This window comes from Sceloporus undulatus, chromosome 3 (genome assembly GCF_019175285.1).
Source record: "Sceloporus undulatus isolate JIND9_A2432 ecotype Alabama chromosome 3, SceUnd_v1.1, whole genome shotgun sequence".
Classification (NCBI taxonomy): domain Eukaryota; kingdom Metazoa; phylum Chordata; class Lepidosauria; order Squamata; family Phrynosomatidae; genus Sceloporus; species Sceloporus undulatus.
In genome coordinates, this window is record NC_056524.1 from 149948928 (window position 1) to 149974859 (window position 25932).

The 25932-nt window shown below is 40.0% G+C and overlaps 1 protein-coding gene across 1 annotated transcript in view; it reads left to right on the top strand.

The window, feature by feature from the left end:
* Window positions 1-25932, top strand: part of VCL (vinculin) — a 91941-nt gene that overhangs the window by 17877 nt on the left and 48132 nt on the right. Inside the window, 4 exon segments of the mRNA XM_042457767.1 lie at window positions 12935-13005; window positions 18815-18965; window positions 20286-20394; window positions 25659-25781. Of these exon segments, the coding sequence (XP_042313701.1) occupies window positions 12935-13005; window positions 18815-18965; window positions 20286-20394; window positions 25659-25781 (454 nt within the window).

Here is a 25932-nt window from a genome sequence, read left to right on the forward strand (position 1 = left end):
GGCCATCCAGTCCAACCTCCTGTCATACAGGAACTCTCAATAAAAGCATCCCCGACAGATGGCCATCCAGCCTCTGTTTGAAGACCTCCAAGGAAGGAGACTCCACTACACTCCGAGGGAGTTTTTTCCACTGTCGAACAGCCCTTACTGTCAGGAAATTCCTCCTAATGTTGATGTGGAATCCCTTTTCCTGTAGCTTGCATCCATTGTTCCAGGTCTTGTTCTCTGGAGCAGCAAAAAACAAGCTTGTTCCCTTCTCAATATGATATCACTTCAAATATTTAAACAGGGATATCATATCTTAACTTTCTTTTCACCATGCTAAACATCCCCAGCTCCCTCACATCTGTTGCCCTCAGAATGATACTGCTTTTTTTTTCTTTTCTCTGTTATCAGACGAAGGAGGCCCTTCCCTAACTGAGAAATATAGAATTGTCCAACATGATGGCTGGCCTTGATTCTTCAGACTGTTCTTCAGCTGTTCTCATGGTGCACTAGTCTAACCCAGGCAGACATCTTGTGAGTAGGTACTACTAGCAGAAAGCCTTGCTCATCTCAACATTGTTTCCCAACACTTAAAGCTTCCTTATTTCTCTGAGTCTGTGTATACTCAGAGCCCAGGATAATACATTTTCTACAAACAGGAGTCTATCTGTGTGGAGTCTCCTCCTTTGGAAGTTTTGAAACAGAGGCTGGATGGCCATTTGTCAGGGATGCTTTGATTATGTCTTACTGCATGGTTGGGCTGGATGTCCTTTGAGGTCTCTCCCAACTCTGATTCTCTTGGAGAGAAAAAGTCAATGAGGTGCCAAGTGGCTTTTGTTTTTCGGGCAGTTTGATCCTGACTTCATGTCCTACTGTTAAGTAGTCTCTCGCTTAGGGGAATTTTAATTAGCTCAAATATAGCCGAGAGGTGGCCCTAACAAAACCACGTGCCGGAATCGGGTCCCAACAGTGTATACCAGAGGTCGCCAGTAAGCCCCAAGAGAAAGAGATGCTGATACCAACTAGGTCCAGTTAAAAAGGTAATGTTTATTAAAGCCCTGGGAAAACGACACAGCAAAAGGGGAACACACACACACACACATATTCAATGCTACAGCAGGGGGATGGGTAAGCTCGGGAGATAGGTTTGAGAAAGACAGGCACCACTAGGGAATACTACCTTAGAAGTGTAATGAAGCTTGGATGGATAGTGGATCACGGCCGCAGGAGAGCGTGGAAGAGGGCTGCGGGAGCTGAGATCAGAGTTCAAATTGGTGTGGACCAGCTTGCAACCTGGTGATAGCACAAGGAGGGTCCAAAAACCCGGGGTTCTTATAGTGCGAAACGTAGCTGGAGGCTAGGGAGACTAGCTAGACAAAGGTGTTGATTGCTTGTGCTTTGTTAAGCCAAGAGCAAGTAATGTGTTGCACAATGCATTTAGGTCTGGACACAGTTCGGAGGGACATCCGACTTGATTACTGAGTCATTAAGCTGATCACTGGCTCATCAGGTGTGAAGCCAAGTCTGTTGTCTTACTTGGGCAAGCAGTGCCGATTCTGGTTTGGCGACTCCCAAACTTCCTGAGGAGACTTTCCAATTCTATCTCTTTCTAGGAACCCTGCCTCTGCATGGCGAGTTGCCTACGTGGTCTCCTCGCCTTTGGCTTAATGGCGGGTCCTCTATGAGGTCAGTCAGGTGTCATAGTACATTACCACATATACCCAACATTTTATTAGAACCAAACTTGATAACACTACCAGTTATGTTTTCTAGGATAAGGTATGTAGGAAATGACTACAGCTGCTAGCTGTTAGACAAAAAATGTTGGATCCTGGAAAGGAAGATACAGTTTGTTGTTTGTGCCGCAGTGGAGCTCTGGTTTAAATCAGGGAAACTGGATTATCTGAAATGACTAAAAGCTTCATTCCAAGGACTGTTTTCCCAATCAGATTACTAGACCTCTGCTGCTGCTTTGAAGTAAAGAAAAAAGATACTATGAGATCTCATCAGAGATCTCTGGCACATCACTCATCTTTTGGCCCTGGGATTCTCTCTTTGGCTCATTTGCCATTTCTTCATGCTTCATCTAAAGTGTGTACTGATTGAGATTGTCTGGAGACACTGCAGCTGTTCTCTTGTTTCACTGCTCATTTGCTTCTTAGGACCAGATTTACCCTCTAGTTCTGATGAATAGGCCGCAGTAAATTTCCAAAGTTCTTTTTCCTCCTTGCCAGCGCAAAGCAGTACAGCTCTGCTGTACCAAACAGTGTAAACCTTTGTTTTCCGGGCTAGCAGTCTTGGCAAACTGCAGGAAAAGCTCATGGTAGTGCTTAAAGAGCTAGGCGTCATTGGAGGGCACTTGCCTTGCAAAGATCTGTATGGGAGAAAATAGGACATATACAGTGCGCGGGTGCACTTTACGCGGTCTTGAGCATACGCACTCAAGCTTCGGGGGCGCCATGTCCCATTCAAATGAATGGGCATGCATGCCTGTGGCGCCCTGTGTGCCGCTGTGCCACTGCACTGCTGCGCACGAGCCCCAATGTTTCTAATGGGGCTTGAGCATAGGTGGAATTCGCCTTACGCGGGAGGGGGGTCCGGAACGGATCCCCGTGTAAGGCAAGGGCCGACTGTATTTGCATGTTTTTAGTAAGCATCTGAAATTAAGAATAGTTGCAGCAAGGCCATTTTTAAGAGAAGAGCATTCTGTGTTTGTGCACGCATGTACTTATGCAAGTGCAACAGATATGTAAATTTACAGCTTCTGGTCTAGATTTTGGTTTTTAGAGGGATGGGGGAGTGACATGATCCAGTCTTTTTAATATTCCAGGAAAGATTGTAGGTACATATATAATAAATCTAAGTGAAAGGTTGGCTATAAAAAATGTCTAATGGAGGGGAGGAAGGAATTTAATTAAACCGTTCTCCCGCTTTGCTTTTTGACACAATTATTAATATGTTTTAGATTAATGATATCTGAGTGTCACCTTGAGTTAACAATTCACTAATAAAGAAGAGGTGTTCTTAGAGGCAGAAATTTTGTAGCTCTCATGGATTTTTGGTTTTCTCTGCCTTCTCTTTCCACATTACCACTGGTGTTGTATGACATGGGGCTTGTCAGTTAGAAAGGAAAAATGTCATCTTCCTTATTTTGGTAAAGTTTACCTCTCTGTGTGTATATATGTGTGCCTTCTAGTCATTTGCTGACATATGTGGTGACTCTATGAAATTCTTGGGGTTTTCTTAGGGAAGAAATACTCAGAGGTGATTTTACCAGTTCCTTTCCTCTGAAATACAGTATAGCCTAGAGCACCTGGTATTTGTTGGTGGTCTCCCATCTCTAACAGAAGTGACCGTGCTTAGCTTCCAAGATCAGACTGGACCTGAATCATAGAGTTGGAAGAGACCACAAGGGCCATCCAGTCCAACTCCCTGTCATGCAGGAAATCACAATCAAAGCATCCCCGACAGATGGCCATCCAGCCTTTGCTTAAAGATCCCCAAGGAAGTAGACTTCACCACTCTCTGAGGGAGTATGTTCCACTGTCGAACAGCCCTTACTGTCAGGAAATTCCTTCTAATATTGAGGAGAATCTCTTTTCCTGTAGCTTGCATCCATTGCTCCGTGCCCTGTTCTCTGGAGCAGCAGAAAACAAGCTTGTTCCCTTCTCAACATGACATCCCTTCAAATATTTAAACAGGGCTATCATATCACCTCTTAACCTTCTCTTCTCCAGGCTAAACATCCCCAGCTCCCTAAGTCGTTCCTCATAGGACATGGTTTCCAGACCCTTCGTTGTTTTAGTCACCCTCCTTCGGACATGCTCTAGTTTCTCAACATCCTTTTTGAAATGTGGTGCCCACAACTGGACACAATATTCCAGTTGGGGTCAGAATAGAATGGCACTATTACTTCCCTTGATCTAGACACTATAATTTATTGAGGCAGCCTAAAATTGCATTGGCCTTTTTAGCTCCCGCATCACACTGTTGATTTATGTTCAACTTGTGGTCTACTTGGACTCCTAGATTCCTTTCACATGTAGTTTCATTCAGCCAAGTGTCCCCCATCCTATATCTGTGCATTTCATTTTTCCGCCTTAGGGTGGAAATATCATCCCTTTAGGGCACAATGACTCAGCTGGAAATGAAGTAAGAGTATTTTCTAGAAGGCAATTCCTCAAGGCCCCTTGGCTAAAGTTCAGTGACTTCTAGTACAACTGAAACAGGCAACAATGATAAGCGGACAGCAGACTTCCTAAACATGCAGTCGCGTAATCTTGTGTATCATCTGGTTCCCCATTAAGTACTTCAGAAAAAGTGAGAAGTTAAAACATTGAACTGCTAGATCATAATTATGCTAGGAAAATCTGTATGAGCTCTTGCTGGTAACTGAAGTTCACAGGGAAAACATTTTGGTTTAGTGTAGTCATGTTCGATATAGGTAAGCCATTGTATTTGAACTGCTAATCTCTTCTCTGTAAAATGGACACAATAATATTGTTAAAAATAATTATACCTCACCAAGCTAGCGAAGCTTTAGACACTCTGAACTGATGTGATGATAGGGAATGTTAAGTGTGCCATTCACCTTCAGTGCAGGATGAGCATATATAGTAAAATAAGTGATATCAGCATAAAAATAACATTAGAAACTAAGCAAGCCATAAAACTGTGTTGTCTTTTAAATTATCAGCCTCCCTATTACTGGTCCTACAGAGAAGGGGATTACAAAATCACATTGAACAAACTCCCTCGAAGTGTAGTGGAGTCTCCTTCCTTAGAGGTCTTCAAACAGAGGTTGGATGGCCATCTGTCGGGGATGCTTTGATTGTGATTTCCTGCCTGGCAGGGGGTTGGACTGGATGGCCCTTGTGGTCTCTTCCAACTCTATGATTCTATGATTTGAAGTAACTGTACAGTGAAACGTGGTGGCTCAGGAGACAGAAGGAATATAGCATTGGGAAAATAGCAGAGGAGAGAGAGGTGAAGTAGGTAGTCAGAGAGGTGATTTTGAATAAATTTGACATATTTTAAAGTAGAGGACCTGTATACTTTGGGGAGTGATGTAAGCAGACAGGAGTGTTAGGGAACCTAGTCAGATGAAGAGGAAGCTAAAAGAAGTGGTGCTTAGGTCTCAAATCTAGACTGGAAGAAGAAGAACTTGTGGGTCAGATGCACCCCTTGGAGCCTCCCAAAGCCCCCAGAGGCCAATTTTTTTAAAAAAAAAATTCAGATAAGCTCAGCTCAAAATTACTGCAGTCATTTTTTTCCTATTCCATGTACCCTCCCCCCAAAAGATTAAAAAAATACCCACCCCAAAGAGGTTTAAAATCAGCTGAAAATGAAAACAGAGATGACACAACATGACTTCCAATTGTGTCAGTGGACACGGGGCAAAAATTGGCCCCCACCCTTGATCTGGACTTTGAGAAGGGAGATCTACCAGCTGTGTTTTGGTAACTGTCCCAGCAGTTACCGTAAGTTACCTACCATCTCAAAAGGGATGAAGAAAGGAGAATAGGAAAGTGGGGAAGACTGATTTGTTTTTAATTTTGATTAAATGAAGCTATTCAGCTGCATTTCTAGTGTAACCAGGGGCTACAGGGCCTTCATAATACACTGGTGAGCACTTAAATAGTATTAAGAACATACTACTGGGATTACCAAGGATGCCTCAAGACAAGGTTTATATTATGCAAGCTCTTAATTTTGTGGAGAGATGGGTGTCATCACGGCAAGTAATTTGTAACACTTGATACACTCCCAGGATTTCCCACCACAGCTTTGCCCTTCTTTCTTTCCCCAAAAGTTCTGCTGAGGAGGAAATAGCTTCACTGTGTCTTTTGATTGGTAGCACTAGGAGCTGTCCATCTGGAAACACCCCAAGATAGTCTGCCTTAACCTGGCCAAAAGCGGATTGCTTCGCTCTCTTAATCATTACATTTCCTTTGCTTCTAGCCTACGATCAGTCTACTCAGATGACATCAACTGGATGCTTATATCAAAAGTACCATCAATCTCTTAAGACAGTTTTGAGGAAACTGCACATAAAATACCAGTTCCCTTTTGGAAATGCTGTGCCGAAGGCCTAAAGCCAATTTAAATTGGAAGACTGTCATGGGAATGTTCAATTGCCTGACAAATGCCTTGCTTCTGTTTTCCCTTCACAATAAAAATGAGTACAGTGCGCCATTGCTTTATGCGGGGATCCATTCCGGACCCCCCTGTGTAAAGCAAATAGCTTGTGCATGCGCCGTGCCATTCTATTTCCACGTAAAAGGTGCCCGCATATGATGCAGGCACACTGTGTATTAGAGATAAAGGTAAATTATACTGGAGTGGCTCAGAGGCCGTTTAACCCTTAAAGATAAAAATGCTCTGAAGGATTTGGGCTAGTGGCTATCTCCTTCCACCTGTGAAGTTGCTTTTGGCTGGGGTGTTAGTCTTCAACCCCTCATCGCTCATCCTAGCTATGTTGCTTAAAACTGATGGGAGCTGCACTCCACCAACAATAATGTTTGAATGGTCAAGGTGGTGCCATATCTACTTTGCTAGGAGTTGAAGTTTGTGGTCATTGGCCTGGCTTATCTTTCATATTTCCCATCTCTACAAGGACAGAGGCTGAAGCAAAATTATCTTTTATGAATACTGCAGGAGCTTCATGAAGATTGTCTCAGTAATCTTTAAAGCAATAGCAAGGCACATCAGTAGTACTATCCACCCCTTGTTGAAAGTGTGAATGACACCAAGAGAAAAGCCACCCTAGTGAGCATTCAGCAAAAAAACAGATGGGGGTTTCCTCTTGGGTAAAGTCATTCTTTACCAATATGTCCTATGGCAATTCCTCTGTCCCTTCCTTACTATGTACAGACTCGGGGCTCTTCCAGTGAAGGCAAGTGTGTTGGGAGTTGTGGTTGTGGTGCTGTAGTTCCCGGGCTTTTAAGAATATCAAAATTGGCCTATTTACTTGCAATTCCTCTTCTGAGACATATGAGCACAATATATTCCCTCCTCTTCTCCTGAAAAGTAGGATCATGTCAGCAAATCATGTCTTCATTAAAAACAACAACAACAAGGCTTTGAAGGGCCCCAGGAATTGTTGTGTTTTTTAAAACGCACCCTCCATGGAGCAAAGAGATGCGGAGGTGACAATGACCAACGAACCGAACCCCAAGAAATTGTGGCCTGTTACAGACAGGCCAAAATAAAGCTGCTTCGAGTCACTTTGGAGGTATGGTATTTCAATGATACATGCGTCCTACGAGTCTGGAAGCTGCACCAAAGCTGCACTCCAGTCCTTAGGACTGGAGTGTGGTTGGTGCGGCTTTTGGACTCTTAGGACGCATGCATCATTGAAATACCATACCTCCAAAGTGACTCGAAGCAGCTTTATTTTGGCCTGTCTGTAACAGGCCTGTATCAGGAGAACTGAATCTATAAGAATGCTCAAACAAAAACAAGTCCCTAATAACCCCTTCTGTTTCAGCTCTTGATCTTTTGAGGTGATCTGCTGAATATATAGAATAAGAAAGAATGGGTATACAATTGGTTAAGAAAAGGGCTGATTGACATGTTGCTTTCCTCCATACCTCTTCTTGTTTTTGAATCATGAGAAGGGGAGAAGACTTCCTCATGGTCAGGAGGTGCTGCTGTAGAGTCTGTTGAATTTCTTGGCTATCTGGGCTGCAGAAGATGCATAGATAGACCTACCTCGCATCTTTTTCTTTTTGAGCATCAGTAGCAGCAGCACCACTACTCCCACCACTGTTTTGGCTTAGAACAAAATGGCAGCACTAGCTATTCTCATTTATGGTTCATGTTTTCCCTTCAGTCCAATTGCTGAAGTCAGTACAGTATTTCGGTTTTAAAAACAATTTTTTTAAAAAAATGACCAGGATGACACCTCTCTGACCAAAAGATAAGGGAAAACTCCAAATGTAAGCCAGCCCCTCCTATCCTTGTTGCTGCTGGGCTCTACCATGTTTTTGTGTGAACTGTTTTTTTTTTCTGCTAATACTTTTTGCATGCTGTCCATCACTTTGACTGGAAGCTTTTTTGACTGAAAGCTGTTCCCATTACAAGTTTTAAGGTAGAACAGGGGATAATAGTCCTTGCTTACAGGTTGATTGTGGAGTATCTAAATTTATATGATGTGTAGCTGTATCTGCTGCTTGACATTTTAAGAGAAACTTAATGTATATGCTCATGTATAAGTCTAGAAATTTAGACTCAAAAAACCTGAGTTGACTTATCCAAGGGTCAACGTAAGTACTGTACTTTAACTTGTGTATATATACAGTATCCATCCCCTGGTAAAAGGCAAGAGTTTAATCTGCCCTGGAAGGACTGACTCACTTCTATCTGTCATCCATCCAGCCTTCTGGATGTACAAGTGAGTACAAATAGCCTTCTGTAATTTTGTAAGTTCTTAGGCATTGTTTTCCTTTGCTTCATCCTTTGCATCCTTCATTACTTGCCCCTAGGTTTTACCCTCGACTTGTCCATAGGTCATATCAAAATCCCTAATTTTGGCCTCAAAATCTGCCCTTGACTTATATATGAGGTCGACTTATAGTCAAGTATATATGGTAATACCAGGAAGTGGTAGAATTCCAAGATATAGCCATGTTAGTCTGTATAATAAGTATGTAGAGAAATCTTGTAGCACCTTTCAGACTAACTGAAAGAAGGAATGGCAGCATGAGCTTTTGTAGACTTCAGAGCTTATACAGACTGACACTTTGTGCCGACCTGTGAGCGGAGTCAGGGCGCAGCGTCCTGATGACGCATGCTCTAACTCTGCCCCAGGGCGTCATGATGCTATGCGACGCTCCAGACAGTGCGTGGCATCATGACACACTTCCGCTGCTGTGCTCAAATGACTCGGTGCCAAAGGGGCACCATACAGCTGTGTCACCGTGGCTATGGCGTCCTTTAGAGGATGCAAAAGGAGATGCTTTTTGCGGCTCCTTTCTGCGACCTCCGGGGGTCATGAGGTTGCTGAGGCCTCGATCCAGCTGAAGAAGGGGCAGCTGCATGCAGCCCCATAGGGACTGTTTGTGCAGCCCCATAGGGACTGTTTATACAGCCCCTTCAGTCACCACCACCAGCCTGGCCTGGCAAGGAAATGTGAGAGTTACGGTTTTGAAAAGTGTGCTGAGAATTGTTTTGCAGACCCTCATCTCTTGCTCAGGTGCCAGAGTTCCTGGTCTGGGGAAACAGGAATGACCATAGGACTGGTTCAAACCTGTAGAGTGTATATGTCATTGGTTATTGAACTGTGCTTCTTTGTCCCCCTCCCGTGGAAATGTTGGACATTTGTCCATGTAATACAATTATATAATAGAAAAAACAAACAAGAGCAAAATGCTTATGTAGTCACAAACATATCCTGGTTTATTTTTCCATGAACTTTACATGATTTTGCCACCTGGTGTGCAAAAGCCATTAAAATTGCCTATCCTTAGCTTCCTGCCATTCTGAACAGCAGTTACTTTATTTTGTGTGTGTGTTTTTTAAAAGTAATATAGAAATTGAAGCCTTGGGAAGGAAGACACTGCCCTTTCTGGAACTAATTTCACAGACCAGGAAATCTGGCCCTTCATGGACAAATGCATGCTTCATTAGATGCTCTGATCTCCGGTCTATTGCCCATGAAAGCTGATGATACTGAAGTCTAATTGCATACTCTGTTATGAGTATAAATGTTTTGAAGTAACTGTTGTTGATTTTCTTTTTGTTTTTTAAAAAAATAATATTATGTAAATAATTCTTAGATCCCTTATGGTTAAAAGGAAATTTAGAAATGTATAGGTGTAGATATGATCTAAATGATCAGCAGAATCCATGAGCAGGAGATCTAAACGTGTAAAGCTTTAGAAAAATGACCATTGCCATAACAAAATTTGAAAAATGTGAACCCTGAATTAAGGGAGATAAATATGTAGTTTAGTAGTGCATTGGTGTGGGTAGGGTTTTCTCATGTATTAAATGGTGCATGATTATTTCTTTAACTATTACTTTCTTCAAGGTAAGCAAGTAATCATTTTGATTAGTGATTTCTTTCTTAGCAGGCATGAAACTGTCCTGCACAGGGTAATTTAAATGTATAATAGGAGACAGTCTCCTGATAAAGGCTGATTTGATTGAGCAGATTTCTTTAATTTCTTATCTAATTTCACAACTTTTTATCTGTGTTGTACACATAGCATCCATTTGTGAAATATGGTATGTATTTTAAAACACTGGTGAAGACACACATCAGTTCTGCTCAGAGATGAACTGATTTGTCCTCATGAACACGTGTGCACTTGCATCTTATTTTATTTTCACAAATGGGACAGGACTTTTAGGTAACATTTCACTGGTTCAAACTGTATTGCTCGCAGAAAGGGCAGGATTATAATATGATAACTATTTGTGTACATCTGTACAATCTCTCAGTTGTATAAAGTTCTTCCTTCAGTCCCCTCCACCCTAGAATAGCATACAGTCACGCTGATGTGGAAAATGAGCTTAAAGTTTTGAAAATGAGCTAAAATTATAACAGTCACTATTCGGTGTCAAAGATATAATCAAGAGTACAACCAGACATCTAATCAAGATGAATCTGAATTTAAAATATATCAACTGGGTTTGGTTATTTTTATAGTTAATCAGGTTTGGCTTCACTATATACTAGAGGAGAAATATCACATAGTTTAAGTGTTAGCTTCTGTTGTGTCTCAAGCTGTGTTGTGGATATTGGGACAATTATGAGATAGATGAGAAGAGAAACTTTCCTAATTCAGGCAGCAATTTATAGCAGTCAGCTTTTAAAAAGGAATTAAAAAGCATTATATATTTGAGAAGAGTTGCTTTTATACAGAATATTTAGACAAATGGTAATAGCAGCCAACTACTTGTGGGTGCTTTGGAACTATCACTGTAAATAATTATTCAGTAACACTCCACTGCATCCATCCTTCAAACAGGACAGGGATCTTTGCCTGTGATCTGCATTTGTACTTAGTGGTTATACCATAATTATATTATCTGTATGGGAACCATAATGTTCTGTGAATGACTGTATGATGAAAGACAGGATAACACTAGTAAAATATTACAACCTAGTAATGAATAGGCAGGCTTTTTAAAAAAGGTAAATGTACTAGAGAGAGAGAGAGAGTGAACAGGCCAAGAACAATTTTAGATCAATTACATTTTGGGTTGAATAGTGTTAAGTATATGCCACAGCAAAGGACCAAGCCTCAAGGGACCAAAGCTCAGTACTTCTTCAGCTGAGAATACAAGATGGCAAAGTGTTGACTTGTCTGGAGTTGAGCAACTCACACATCTGATAATTCTATCTGTATTTATATTTATTGAGAAAAAAAGTTCTGGCATTATTTTTCTTCTGATTGTGTTGTGGCATAACTATGTGTATATAACACAGAACAGTCGGAAGCTCTTTTGGAAAGAACAAACCTATCAACTGAACAGATGGCAACTTAACAGATGTGGGTAAATCACTAATGTGATCACTGATGGAAGCATTTTTTTCTTATTAAAAAAGCCACTCTGCCTTGTATGTGTGTGTGCAATGGATTCTTTATCACTTGGCAGGTTATTTGTATGCCTGAAATGTCAACGTGATGAAAGTAAATCTGAAAAGGTTAATCATCTCAGGCTGTTGTTTTATTCCTGTGGTTCTCCTTGCCCCCTGTTGTTCTGATTGCCAGAATGGCAGCAACATTAAAATATATATACAGTCGTCCCTCCAGTTTTGCGGACTTCCTGTTTGCGGTCTTAAATTTCTGCAGATGGGAAGCCAGGAGAGACAAAATGGCATGCACACCCGTGGCGCACGCACAGGGCCGTGTGTCGGAGCATGCCACTATTATTTTCAATGGGGGCTTGAATATTTGTGGTTTTCCGATTCCTGGGGGTGGGTGGGTCCAGAGGTGGAAACCTGTAACAAAATGTTAGTGTATCGAGAGCCCCTGAAAGAACATAAATATTCCTTCCTTGGGGTCCTTTCACGCTACGTAATTATGGGACTGATATTCTGGTCAGAGGAACCTGTGGTTAAAATCTAATAATCAGTATATGGGTTAATGGCCACTTCAACGGTTCTCATAAAATCCTGATCTAATATTAGATTTCTAATATGATCCACATACTGTATTCCATGAGATTTTTTTATTCAATTTGTACCAGAAATGCTTGTCATTCTATCATTGAGAAGTGACTACTGACCTACATGGGGTAGAAAGATGTATGAACTCTGCTCTGGCTGATAATTGTAAATGCTGTTATACAGCACACACGCCCCATTCGTGGGCTTGCCATCTGCACCTTTAAGCTTATGTGGGCAGCAAGCCCCAGCTGTTACAATAGTGTGTGTGTCTGTGGCGCATGCCCATTGAAACAAATGGGACTTGAGGTCCCGCAATTTTTGCCATATGCGGTAGTGTCCGGAACAGATCCCACAGGTATACAAAAGACCTACTGTAATCCCTGTCCTCCACTGCTCTGCTTAGTTCCTGTAAACTCATACATGTAACCTCCTTAATAGAGTCCATCCATCTAACCTGTGACATTCCTCTCTTTCTACTACCCGCTACATCCCCTAGCATTATTGTCTTTTTTAGTGAGTCTAACCTTCTCACATGGCAGTCTCAGTTTTGTCATCTTGCCTTTCAGGGAGATTTCCAGCTGGATCTGTTCTACGACCCATTTGTTTGTCTTTTGGCTATCCAGCACCACATCTCAAATGAATTTATTTTCTTCTTATCTGCTTTCTTAACTGTCCAGCTCTTGTTGTATCCATACGTAGTAATAGGGCATACAGTGGCTTGTACGATTCTAACTTTTGCTTTGATGCTAACTTTCATTTTGGTAACTTAAGAATTTTGAATTCTGAAGCTAGCAATGATAAAATGAAACGCTTTCTTTTCTCATTCAGGTTGGAAAAGAAACTGTTCAGACAACTGAAGACCAGATTCTGAAGAGAGATATGCCACCTGCATTCATAAAGTAAGTAAACCAAATTGTGACTGTGAAGCGAAAACCTGGGCAAGCCTGGAATGCTATTAGGTGGAGCTGTGTGGAAAAGGCTAGTCTGTTAAGTGGTTAGAGCCAGCAAGAAATAGAGGTAGGGACAGGTAAATGTAAGAGACAGGACTGGGGCATATAGGAATCAATTGTATCTTGAGTAGAAGAAATCAATAATATTTGAATAGGGGTTTGGTTTGATAGCAGCTAAGGGTGTGCCAAAAGTACAAGAAATTAATTGTTTAACTTCTTATATAATAAGGTTTTATAAAACTGGTTTTATATTCTATATCTCTGTCTGGATGTTCTGATTTAGTAATTAACAAGGAGTATTGGTAACACTTTGACAATTGACTGAATATAACCACTAACACATCATCTTGCTAGGTTTTTTTTTTAATATGTGGGAGATCGGTTTATGTAGAGAAGCATTTATGTACGTGATTCACCAGTGCATTTTAAAAAGATACAAGAGAACTACATGCAAATCTTTCATATGTGCCAACTTACGTAATTAACAAATAAACTTCATGTTAATGTTCTCAGTTTTGCTTGATTTATACTAGATTCTATAATGTTGTCATAGCTTTCTAGTACCTGGTCTCTGCAGTACTGAGAGTTCATTTGAACAAATCATCTCCCCCCCCCCCCCCCCCCAATAGATACAATCCTTGAAAGCTGGAAGGGTGTGGGTGGGAATGTCAGTTGTCGCATTTTCAGTATTTTTAGTTTCTCCCAAGTTCTCTCAGCCCTTGGCTTGGCTCAGATTTCACTCTGACACCTGAAAACTAATTGACTAGCATTTGTAATGAATTTCATGTGTCAATTCCAAACAGATACTTATTGTATCATTAAAGTACAGTGGTACCCCGGGATACGAATTGATCGCGTTACGAAATTTCCGGGATACGAAAAAGTTCCATTGGAAAAAACTGTTCCGGGATACGAAGGTTTTTTCGGGTTACGAATTTTTTTTCGGCGCGAAATTCAAACGCGCGGCTTGCCAGCGCTAACGGAAAGCCCTTTTCGGCTTGCGAAATGCATCGGGTTACGAACGGCGCGGCGGAACGAATTAATTTCGTAACCCGAGGGAGCACTGTACTTCCCTTGACAATATCAAATGCTTCCTCTTCATTGAAAAAAGTCATTGCTGGCCATCCTCTCAATAGTGCACATTGTTGTTAGTAATGCATATTAAGTACAAGATGATGACTGAGGTGTGGGGCTGCCCTAGATCTAGGACATTGTGACTCACCAAAACAGATGTATTTTCCAGGGAGCAAGATTAGAGGAATAAATCTAATCTTGAACTCTGTTTGCATGGCTGATTGTTAGGCATATTGCTTAGTGCCCACATCTATTTTTTGAAGATTAGATAGATGGCATTATGATTGTTCTGATGTTTTCCTTTAAGGCACAGGAAGAGCTGTGGAAGGCACAGGAGGAGATGGTAAAGCTTAAAGGGTTTCATTTTTCTGTGTAGACTGGTGTGGCTCCTAATTTCACTTAATCCTGGTTAAGTAGCTGAAAGCCAACAGGAGGAGGATGTTTTCTCTTCCGATATCTTCTCCTTTCTGCCGCACCTACTTTACCTATAATTTGGTATTATAAGAGCTCTGACTTTAAACATGTCAAGATTTTGGAGGTCACAAGTAAAGCAGCCGCCCCTAAGAAATTACTTTTGTGTGCCTGCATGTGTCACAGGGAGGAACAGAGTTACATTTCAAAAGGTAATGCAGCAAGTAGGAATGAAGTTACTTTAGTGCTATGATGACCTCAGTGTCTTCTAAGGGTTACTTATAAGGGGCATTTTAGGTGCATTCTGAGAGTAAATTTTCAAGTGTTATGCCATTTTATTAATCCTAAAGTTTTCTTTAAGGAACAGAAAGTAAGGAAAAAGCAATGAGCAATGAAACAACTTACTTTTGAGACGCTGGAATGATGACTGCCCCATGTCTGTTTAGGTCTTCAGATCTAGCGTGTGTTACTTGTGCCACTCTCCTGGTTCTCACTATGACAAAGAATTTGTCTCTGAACAATAGCACATCAGACTGGTGGAGGGCCATCTTATTGAATACCCCTTTGTACAAAAAGTTGTTTGCACATAAAAAAACTAACATGTCAGGAGAGACTACAGCACTCCCATTTGATGCCAATTTCAATAGGGTGGCCATCTATTTATTTATTTAGCATAGAGCTAATATGTGAACCCTTCTCCCAACACACAGTTCAGGCTGAAGAACTACAGCCGAGACCTAGGTCACAGGTTGCCTGTATTACACCTACACTGAACATATATACTTTAATCACTGGTGGGTTTTTTTTAGATTTTAGTAACCATGTCTTGGAAAAGTGATGACAACTGTAAAATCAAATTGGCTGAGTCAAAGAGCTCTGCCAAAGTCAAGATCTGTATGGAATAAATAGTGAGGCAAGTAGCATGTAATAGGAAAAGAATGATAAATTTGTTTGTACCCGCAGAATGGTATTTGTATTCAGATATTGAGATTATGTTTTTTAAAATGATTTTAAAAAATATGGAAAGAACAAAATATGGAAAGATGCTTAATATTTTAAAGTATTTTTAATGATATAATAACACACATATAATTGTAAACATATAAATCATATAACAGAAGCACAAGATACTACAACCTACAACAACATTCCGCAACCCTCTCAAAAAAGAAAACAATACATTAATTAAAAAGATAACAAATATTGACTTCCCATTTGCCAAGAGATATAGAGGCCTGTTACAGACTGCCAAAATAAAGCTGCTTCGGGTCTCTTTGGAAGTATGCTATTTAAATGATGCATGGGTCCTAAGAGTCCGGAGGTCGCGCCAAAGCCACACTCCATTCCTAAGCTCTGGAGTGCAGCTTTGGTGCCGCTTCTGGATTCTTAGGATGCATGCATCATTTAAACAGCATACCTCCAAAGAGACCCCAAGCAGCTTTATTTTGGCAGTCTGTAACAGGCCAGTGTATCCCTTAACCCAGTGATGGTGAACCTTTTAGAGGCTGAGAGCTCAAACTGCAACCCAGAACCCACTTATTTATTGCAAAGTGCCGTGTCCCTCTGGCTTTCTAGTAACAAACTCTGGCAAGCCCTGAGCTGGGGCAACGGCACATGTGCCCACAGAGAGGGCTCTGAGTGCCACCTCTGGCACGCGTGCCATAGCTTCGCCATCACTGCCTTTTACTTGATTGTCTGTTAATTGTGGTTGTTCCCCGCCTCAATCCATGGGGAGAGGCGGATAAGAAATAATAATAATAATAATAATAATAATAATAATAATAGCCTATTACTTTTATATTTAAACTTTCACTACTCATTTCACTATTAATTTTAACTTCTTATAATGAAAACAGGAAAAAGAAACACCACCCTTTCCTTATAACTTCTATTTATTAACCTAAGTAAAGATTTCAAAGCCTGCTGATGCCATGGATGCTTTCTAACACACTGAGTTCTAGTGGCATTTACAAGACCCTTTGCTGGTCTCTAAAACCAGCCAAGTGAATTATATTTAATCTTTTGCTAAATTTGGCTTGTAAATATGATGTGGTGCTCTCATCTGCATTACAGCTTAGTTTGCACGTCTAGCAGTCTGCTGTCTGTAACAGTCATCTATCCAAAATATAGTTTTATGTTGTGTGCAACAAAATTAACAGATTTATAGGCATGTTGGTCTTGGCTTGACTAGAACAATGCTCTTTTGCTCTTAAACTTTTGTCTAATAGAGAATTATGTTGCAGTTATGAGTCCCTGACCTACCAAAATCCTTGGATTAGTGTTGCAGAAATTAGATTGTGTTCATTGTGAGAACATGTTGTCCAATTCCAGACTTGGCACTTTAGGAAACTGTGTGTGAATGCAAGGAACAATCATCTCATGGAATGTATTGAAATTAACTCAGGCATAGGGTTTGTCATATAAGGTAGTGGTTTAAAGCAGATTTGGTTGGCTTGCTCTAGCTGATAGCCTAAAAAGGACCAAACAGTATGTTTTCACTAATTAAAACACACATAAATAAATACCAAATGTTTATGACGGATGGGTAATTCAAACATGACAGCACCTTTTTGAAGTAAAAAATTCTAACCTTTTTCAGGAAAGCATAATTAAATTAAACCTAGGGTTTTGGAATTGGGATGGTGGTTTTAGAGTAGAATGGGCTAAGTAACTGTATGATAGGTAAATAAGAGATGAATATAAATGCAGATATACTATAGTAATAATAAATTTTATTTATGTTTCCCCGCCTCTCCCATTGGATCAAAACAGGGTTACAGACTAAAAAATCATTACAAAATTGTTATAAAATATAAAACAGACCTCTTTAATCTTATATTGACAACATAGGGAAGTGAAAGAGGAATATTCTCTACTAACCTGTTCATTTTTCTTCCCTGAATTTGAAGTTGGTGTAGAATATGCCATAGATCCCAGTGATTGCTGCTCTGTTTTTTATCTGCCTGCTTTCTCTTGCATTTTCAGTAAATACTATTTGAACTTTTCCACTCAGTGGCCTGTTACAGACTGCCAAAATAAAGCTGCTTCGGGTCTCTTTGGAGGTATGCTATTTAAACGATGCATGGGTCCTATGAGTCCGGAGGTCACACCAAAGCCACACTCCATTTCTAAGCACTGGAGTGTAGCTTTTGGTGCAGCTTCCGGATTCCTAGGACGCATGCATCATTTAAATAGCATACCTCCAAAGAGACCCGAAGGAGCTTTATTCTGGCAGTCTGTAACAGGCCAGTGTTTCCTTTCTTGACTTCCAGGCATTCACTACTATAAAACATGTAGAGTGCTTGTGCTTGTGTATGTTCAGCACCCCAAATGGCCTCCTTACAATAAATTGCGATAAGCAAGGGTACAATTTAAAAAGAAACATCAACGCTCAAGCAAAAAAACCAAACGCCAACAACCACAAAACACACAGTGAAAACTGAAAACAAGTCGGGATCACTTTATCTTTGTGTTAAGATACTTTGAACATTTTTTTTTTTTTTTGCTCTTCTCTCTTTGTTTTATCAAGTGTTTTGAATTGTGTATATGTAATTTTGGAGAAAAGTTTGGGAAGTAAACTTAGAATCATCTTTTCTGTTACAGGATTAGGTACTCATAGAAAAACAGAGACACAGTGAGTTTAGTAGAGTTGCATTAAGTATCTCCCCCTGTCACTATTGTGGTATTGACCCCACCCTCTGAAATCAGCCTTTAAACCTAAAAGGGCAATTAATTGACAGCTACGCATGTTTGCATGTAATAGGAAGTTTTCCCTAATGTTGTTGTTGTGTGCTTTCAAGTCGTTCCTGACGTACGGTGACTCTAAGGCAACCCTGTCATGTGGTTTTCTTGGCAGGTTTCTTCAGAGAGGGTTTGTCATTCCCATCCTCTGAGGCTGAAAGAATGTGACTTGCCCAAGATCACCTAGTGGATTTACATGACTGAGCCAAAATTCAAACCCTAGTCTCCAGAGTCATAGTTGAATGCTCAAACCCATACACTATACTGGCTCTGTCCTAAGTACTGCATGTTTAAATGGTAGTTAATCATTTGAATGAAACAATATTACGTCATCTTGTTTTTTATTTCAGTTGATAGTCAATAGAAAATGCTGCTGGTGGTAGACGTAACCAGAGTTCACATTCAGCAGGCTGTGTAGTGTCTTGAAGAAGACAGTAAGATCCATAGTGTTCCAGGTTATATATCCTTTGTCAACCTATTCCATATAGGTGAGAGAACAAACATTAATTTGTTTCATAATGATTTTTCACAGAGTGGAAAATGCTTGCACCAAGCTTGTCCAGGCAGCTCAGATGCTCCAAACAGATCCTTATTCAGTTCCTGCTCGTGACTACCTTATTGATGGATCAAGAGGCATTCTCTCTGGGACATCAGACTTACTTCTAACATTTGATGAGGCTGAGGTGGGCTTTCTGTTCGTAGTAAAACTACATTTGTTCATTAGCAGTTGGGTGTTTTGAATATTCACTTGAATGTAGCTTTCTTCCTTATAACACTTCGCAAATACAGTTGGCCCTTCTTATACATGGATTTTTTATACATGGATTCAATCATCCACGGTTTGAAAATGTTCCAAAAAAGTATAAATTTCAAATATCAAACCTTGATTTTCCATTTTTTTTTATAAGGGACACCATTTTGCTATGTCATTATATTTAATGGGACTTGAGCATCCATGGATTTTGTTATACACGGGGGATCTTGGAACCAAACCCCAGCGTATGACAAAGGTCCACTGTATCGACTGTTTTAGAAACTGTCAAACCAATAGTTAGGATGTCACTTATCTTCTATCATTGATACCATTCCACTCTACAACTATTTGATTTCCTATTGGCACTATTCATGAAATTCACATTTATTTTTCTTGAATGAACACTAGCATGTTGTCCTGGAGTGAGGATATATACTAATTGTTTCTTTGCAGGCATACTCTCTATTTGTGAGAGTTGGTGGCATTGAAACCATGTTTATCAGCCATGTTATGGGACCCCTTGGCTGTTGATTTGTTAATGATTACTGTATAGGCTAATGGTATCATTAAGGATAATAGATTTTGAAATTACACAGTAGTTAATTTGCCTTCTAGAAAGCTAATTTCAAGAAAGTACTCACTCTTTTATCATCTTTGTGATCTGATTCTGTGTTCTCTAACTTGTATTATCATGCTGGATATATATGTACAATAATCAACAGAGAATCAGCTATCCATTTTTTCAGTGGTTAAAAGGGCAATATTTTATGGCATGTTGGAATTCATTGTACAGATTCGAGGTGTGAAATAATTGCTATGTACTAACAGTTATTTTAGGTTATTCTGCATTAATCGTTACTCAGAAAGGAACTTTTACTTTGGGAGAACATGATGGAAATTCATAGATTATGGAGTTGCAAAATTTATATTACCAGTAATTTCAAAGTGATGTGTATGCATGTAATGTGTAACAAATTAGATACTAAATGTTCACATCAGAGTGAGAAAATAATGGTTTCTACAGGCAAAGGTAGATGTATTGTAAAGTGTAGTGTTTATTCCCCTGAAAACAAATCCTCACAGTGCAAAGAATGTTAGTACAAACCAATTATATTGTACATTGCAATGTCACATCCTTATTGTAGTTAATGTTTCAAGTTCTGTTTTTTACTATAAGCAGGCCTTCTAATTTAAACCATTTTGGTTTATATGAAAAGTCTAATTCTTACGTTTTATTTTAAATTTTAAGGTTCGTAAAATAATCCGTGTCTGCAAAGGAATTCTGGAATACCTAACTGTGGCGGAAGTGGTAGAGACTATGGAGGACTTGGTGACGTACACAAAGAACCTGGGGCCAGGTTAGACATTCCCAATATTCCTATATTAAGCTGTTTTTATTCAAGGCCTTTAAAATGTAGACTTTTTTTCTTTAGCTCAACATACGTCTTGTATGTAGGAGGTTCCATGTTCAGACCAAGGCAATATCCATGCTCTGAGCCCTTAGAACCCTGCTCCTGGTCAGTTCATGGCTGGATGTAATAGATCATGCTCTTGTTCTGTATAAAGCAATTTCATATGCTGTAAATATGCCCTGCTTGTGAGAGTAAAAAAAGTAGAACTTATTGGTCTGTATTAGAGTTGGAAAGAGTTGCAAGAACAGAGTCGGTAGTGGTGTTTCCTTATTGTAATGCAGGATTTCCAAGGAACTTTGGTGAGCCATGTGGTGTGCAGCCTCTTTTAGGTTACTTGCGCAAAACCTTTGAGGTCTGTATAATTTCCTCTGTATTTTCTAAATTGCTCATTGTTGGCTAGTGGTAAGAAAAAAAGAGAACATAGTATCATAATGTTCCTGTATGATACCTAGCTTCCTGGAGGAGCACTTATTGTCATTTTTAATAGTATGATAAAGCAAGAAATAAAGCCACTTTGTCGCTGTTGACAAAGATGGATTGGTGACAAAGATTGGGGATCAAACAATGCATGCCTGTGAAAATTATTTTGTAGTACAAATGCTTATCCCATATGTGTGTAAATCTTTTTGAGGGTGGTTGGGACACATTGGGAACACTGAATTTTAACATTTAAAGAGTACCTGAATTAAATGAGTGGAAAGCCCCCTGGCCTTATCTTCCCATAGTGAGAGCTTGCCTTTGAAAACTTTTCTTTCAACTTGACTTGTTTCCTGAAGCTCTCTTTTGCAGCATGGCTCCTATGATGTTTAACTTTGCTCCTCCACACATCTCTCAACTTGAATGGGGCAAGTGTGCACATAAACAGTTGTGGCTGCCACAATCACATCCACAGTGACCCTGAGAAATGGCTGAGGTGAATGCAGTGAATGAAAGATTGCTGTACTGGAGAGGAATCAGGCTGGAAAGCAAAAAATGGTGGTTCCTTTGGAAGTGTGTAGCTGATTTACTGTCTCTTCCCATTACCCATGGGGGAATAATGTGCAAAAGGAGAGGGAGCCAAGGGTTGGGAAAGAGACATTGTAAGTTTAAAACACTCACATGGATCAGATTTTTAAGGGAAGCTTCAAGGTAACTGTGGAGTGAGACTGTCACTTGACAGCCAGAGGCAATGTAAAGGATTGTCCATTGTAGCTGCTTCAGATATTTCATATATCATCCTGTCAAAATTTGCTTTAAATTGAGTGCTTGGTCAACTTGGAGGTGTGTGAAGTTTCCCACCTTGTGTTCTTGACTTACTGAATAGTGTTATGGTATTTAATAGGAAGTGCAGCTTTATTCTTAAAGATCTGAGAAACCAAGACCTTGGCTAAATCCAAGGCTTGATTCTGTCTGTCATCCTGGAGGAGTTCTTTGTTTAGATAATACTTGAAGCAGCCTCTTTTATTAGTGGATAATGCCTTTTCATTGTTAGACCTGCTATTCTGACTTGGGGGAGGGGATCCTCTTTCTGCAGAATTGGGACTAGTCCCTGAAGAATTGGTGGTGAATAGATCCTTCACTTACCAAATCTGCTCAAAATTCTCTCTTGAGCCTTTCTTGCTTTCTTCTCTTAATCCTCAGTGCTCCCACTGCACATATTGAAGAGATCCCATGGTGGTAATTCACAAATCAAGGTCTTAGGTTTATCCAGAATAAGAATACCATTTTAATTTTCTAGTCCTATGCTCTGTTAATATTCATGCGTTGATATGAGATGTTCTTTTAATATCCATTTGTATTGATATCAGTTTGTACTATTTTTGCATATTCTGACCTGCTTCAGCAGATATCAACCTCATACATCATTTCTCTTTCCTTCCTATGGACTGGAGAAGTACAGAATTTTAGTTGCTGGGTTGCAGCGACATGTCTACAATAAACAGTGTAATAAAGCTTGAGCAGTTGAAAAAGGATACTCCTCAACTGATCCTATTTTCTAGTAGATGGTGCCTGCCAACAACAGGCAAAGTAACAGCAGCTTCCTTTAGAACCCCTTACTTAGGATGCGTGAACAGCAAAAGAAATTTGAAAGAAGCTTTTAGACAGTCTGCAGAAGATTCAAAATGCTTTTGCTTACTTATGCAAGGCTTACCTGACCTGGTTGTTTCATTTCATATGTACATATGGTTAGTTTTGAATAAAAAGTTTGTTGAACAGCTCTTCATTTTTTGTGATGCAGAAAACTATCCCTGTTCTTTCTATGGTATTTCTGTCTCTGCTACTAACTTTTCTGTTAAAGAAGTAGTACCTAATCATCTCTACTTTGTTAATATAGTGTGCCCACTCCATATGCAGGTGCACCATACGCGACTTCTGGTTTACGCGGAAGTCACGCTACAATTGAATGAATGGCGCGCGCGTGCCATGTTGCCACAAACACAAGCCCCATTTCTATTGAATGGGGCTCGAGTTTACGTGGAATTTGCCTTACATGGGGGGCGGCGGGAACGGATCCCCCATGTAAGGAAAGGCTCCACTGTACTGGTATCATATTTTGTTTTGCTCAGGTTTTGGGGGGTTTGACTAGAGAATACATGGCTAGTGATTCCCTCTGTCTCCTTCATACTGCCACCTTATTTCATGTGACCTTGTCTGGCATGGAAGTCAGTAATATTTTGATTGCTGTCTCCTGAGAGATACACAGTAATTGGTTCAGAAAATAAATATAATGAATGTTCTAAGTTGGGAATAGACTATTCCTGGTAGGTTCAAGATGTAGCCTTTCTACAGTCTTGAAATATTTTCTGTGGCGTCTTCATCATGTTTCTGTCTGATGTGCTGTTTAATGTTGAGAACTGAAACTGCTAATATGTACTTATGGGGAGTTGCTATTGTTCTCTTTGATCAAGAACTCATGACTCATTGGCAGCTGCTCCCCAAAGTCTCTGGGGAGGCAAAGGTCTTCAGCACAATGATCCCTTTAACCAGAGATAGGTAGGATTTGGGCCTGAATGTGATCCTACAATTGTACAGTTGAAACAGCTAGGATCTGCTTCAGGATTGTCACAGTTTGTGTAGTTTGTAAGCATTACATGTATGGAGCACTTCACCTGATAGCTAAGAAAATCCTCCATTTGGGAGTACTGCCATTCATGGTAAGAATCAGTTCTAATAGGAATGATCATTGACATTTTTCTTTCCCCAAGTGAACAATAAATAATTTATCATAGTTTCTCTCTCCAGGAGCATTAGGACTTAGGGTAGTTTTTCCCATTCTAAATCTGGGCATCATATGCTTTGAATGTCTTTATTAGCCAAGCATGCCTGCTAAATATTTTTGTTTGGGAAGTGTGCATGAATTGTGTTATTTTACTGGGAGTTGTGAAAAGTCGCCAGCAGAGCAGCTGAGATATCTGAACTTCAAGAGTCTCTCACTCAGAGTCTTTAATCCTACTTAAGTTCACTTAGAATATCAGTATCATCTTATTGATAGAAATAAGTCTGTTTCTAAATAAGTATGGGAAGATGGTTGCCTGAAGTCCTGTTCGCACACAAGGCAGTTCCAGTGCCACCACCTGGGCAGGGCTGCCATTTGGCTTATGTCTGGGCATGTCCAAGGGCCTTCCTTCGTGTTACCCAGCACGTGAACAGTTATGTGAGATGGCAGTAGCTCCAGAATGGAATCTGAGAGCGGTGTCATATGCATCTATGTCAGTTTTCTGGAGTTATCTCCTGTATAAGCCCAGGGATTCATTTATAGCTCAGGATAGGATAGCATACATGGATTTGCACTTCTCTAACCAATACATTGTGTGAAAAATTAGAACTGTTTTTCTGACACTTAAATTCATTTTGAGACAGGCAGTTATTTTACATAAGAGCACAGAATGTAGTGTATGTCTTTCATAATTTGACTATTTGTTTTGGGGCTGGGAGAGTTTTTCCATGTTTTTGAATGTTTTGTCATACAGAGATACCATGGTTGTGGTCTGCTGAAACATCTTGGAGAGAGAGAAATGGTTAACATCTCTTTCTTTGATATATATGGAGGTTTTTTGCTTAGCCTTTTCCAAGCTGACTACGTACAAAATATTTTTATCTGAAATTTATTTTAAAAGTGTGCAAGCTCAAATGGTAATAGATGTCTAGCACCCTTTTCTGTGTAATGTGAGCAACAACACTGGAAATGTAGGGAGTTCTTTTAAGTGTTATGCTTCACATGGCTAACATTTTTAGTTCTGTTTGCAGCAACACTATGAGGCCAATTTTATCATCTCCATATTGTATAAATAGGTTTAGACAAGGTTGCTGGCAGGGAGAAACTAACTTTCCAAGCTACTAAGCTTTTAGCTGGGGTAGAATTTGAACCATGGACGCACCAATCCACACATTAGTATATCTCATGCTTTTTATCGCTGTGATATAGGGATATGTAGCATCCAGACTGCCCTTCTTTTCATAGTGTCCCAAACAAATGCACAGTCAGTGTTCCGCATTGGCAGGGCTCCAATCTGGGATTACCCCCCCCCCTTTGTGGAGAGTAAAACCTCAGATCCCATGATTGTCAGTGAATGCACAATGTGCATGTGATGGTGTGCAAGCACTGCCATTGACAATAATGGGGCAGGGCTGTCCATGGATACTCCACTCTGCAGATAACTAGCCTGCCAATATGGAGGGCTGAACATATACTTCTGTTACAACATGTTTGTTGTCTCTGTTTCCATTAAGTAACTATTTAATCAAATTCCCAAAGGGCCAGACATTATTGAACTGGTTACTTTCTCTTAATTGATTTCTGGTTTTAGTATTTTAAATAACTGTTGCTTTCTAATTCAGAGGACAACATGGCTTAATATTTCCAGTGTTCATGGGTGTCATTTTCTGAATCAAGCAATACGTGGAACAATTAAGTTATACTATAGTCTTAATTCTAAACTAATAGAGTTAGCACGTAATGCCAGTGTTGTGGTTGAAAAAACAACCCAGTGTTTTAAATTATTATTTAGGTATTCTTGTTCTAATTTGCTATCTGATGGACGAAATGACAGTAAACAGATGGAAGTTTTACCTAGATAAGACATATATGCACCCAAACAGTAATAATTGAAAGATGATGGCAAAACAGAGATTCAGCCTGTGCTATATGAGGTTGTTTGTGGGTGGAATGTTGCTTCTATCAGAGGTAAAGCAATGTCAGCTCCGTGGCTTAACATACTTTCTCTTCATAGGAATGACTAAGATGGCCAAAATGATTGATGAACGACAGCAAGAGTTGACTCACCAGGAGCACAGGGTTATGTTGGTGAACTCCATGAACACAGTGAAAGAATTACTGCCAGTTCTCATTTCAGGTAACTTTCTGCAGTATGATGTCATAAGTACAATATACTCTTGTATATGTCGACCTTATATATAAGTCAAGGGCAGGTTTGGGCACCAAAATTATGGGTTTTGATATGACCCATGGATAAGTCAAGGGTAAAACTTAGGAGCACGTAACAG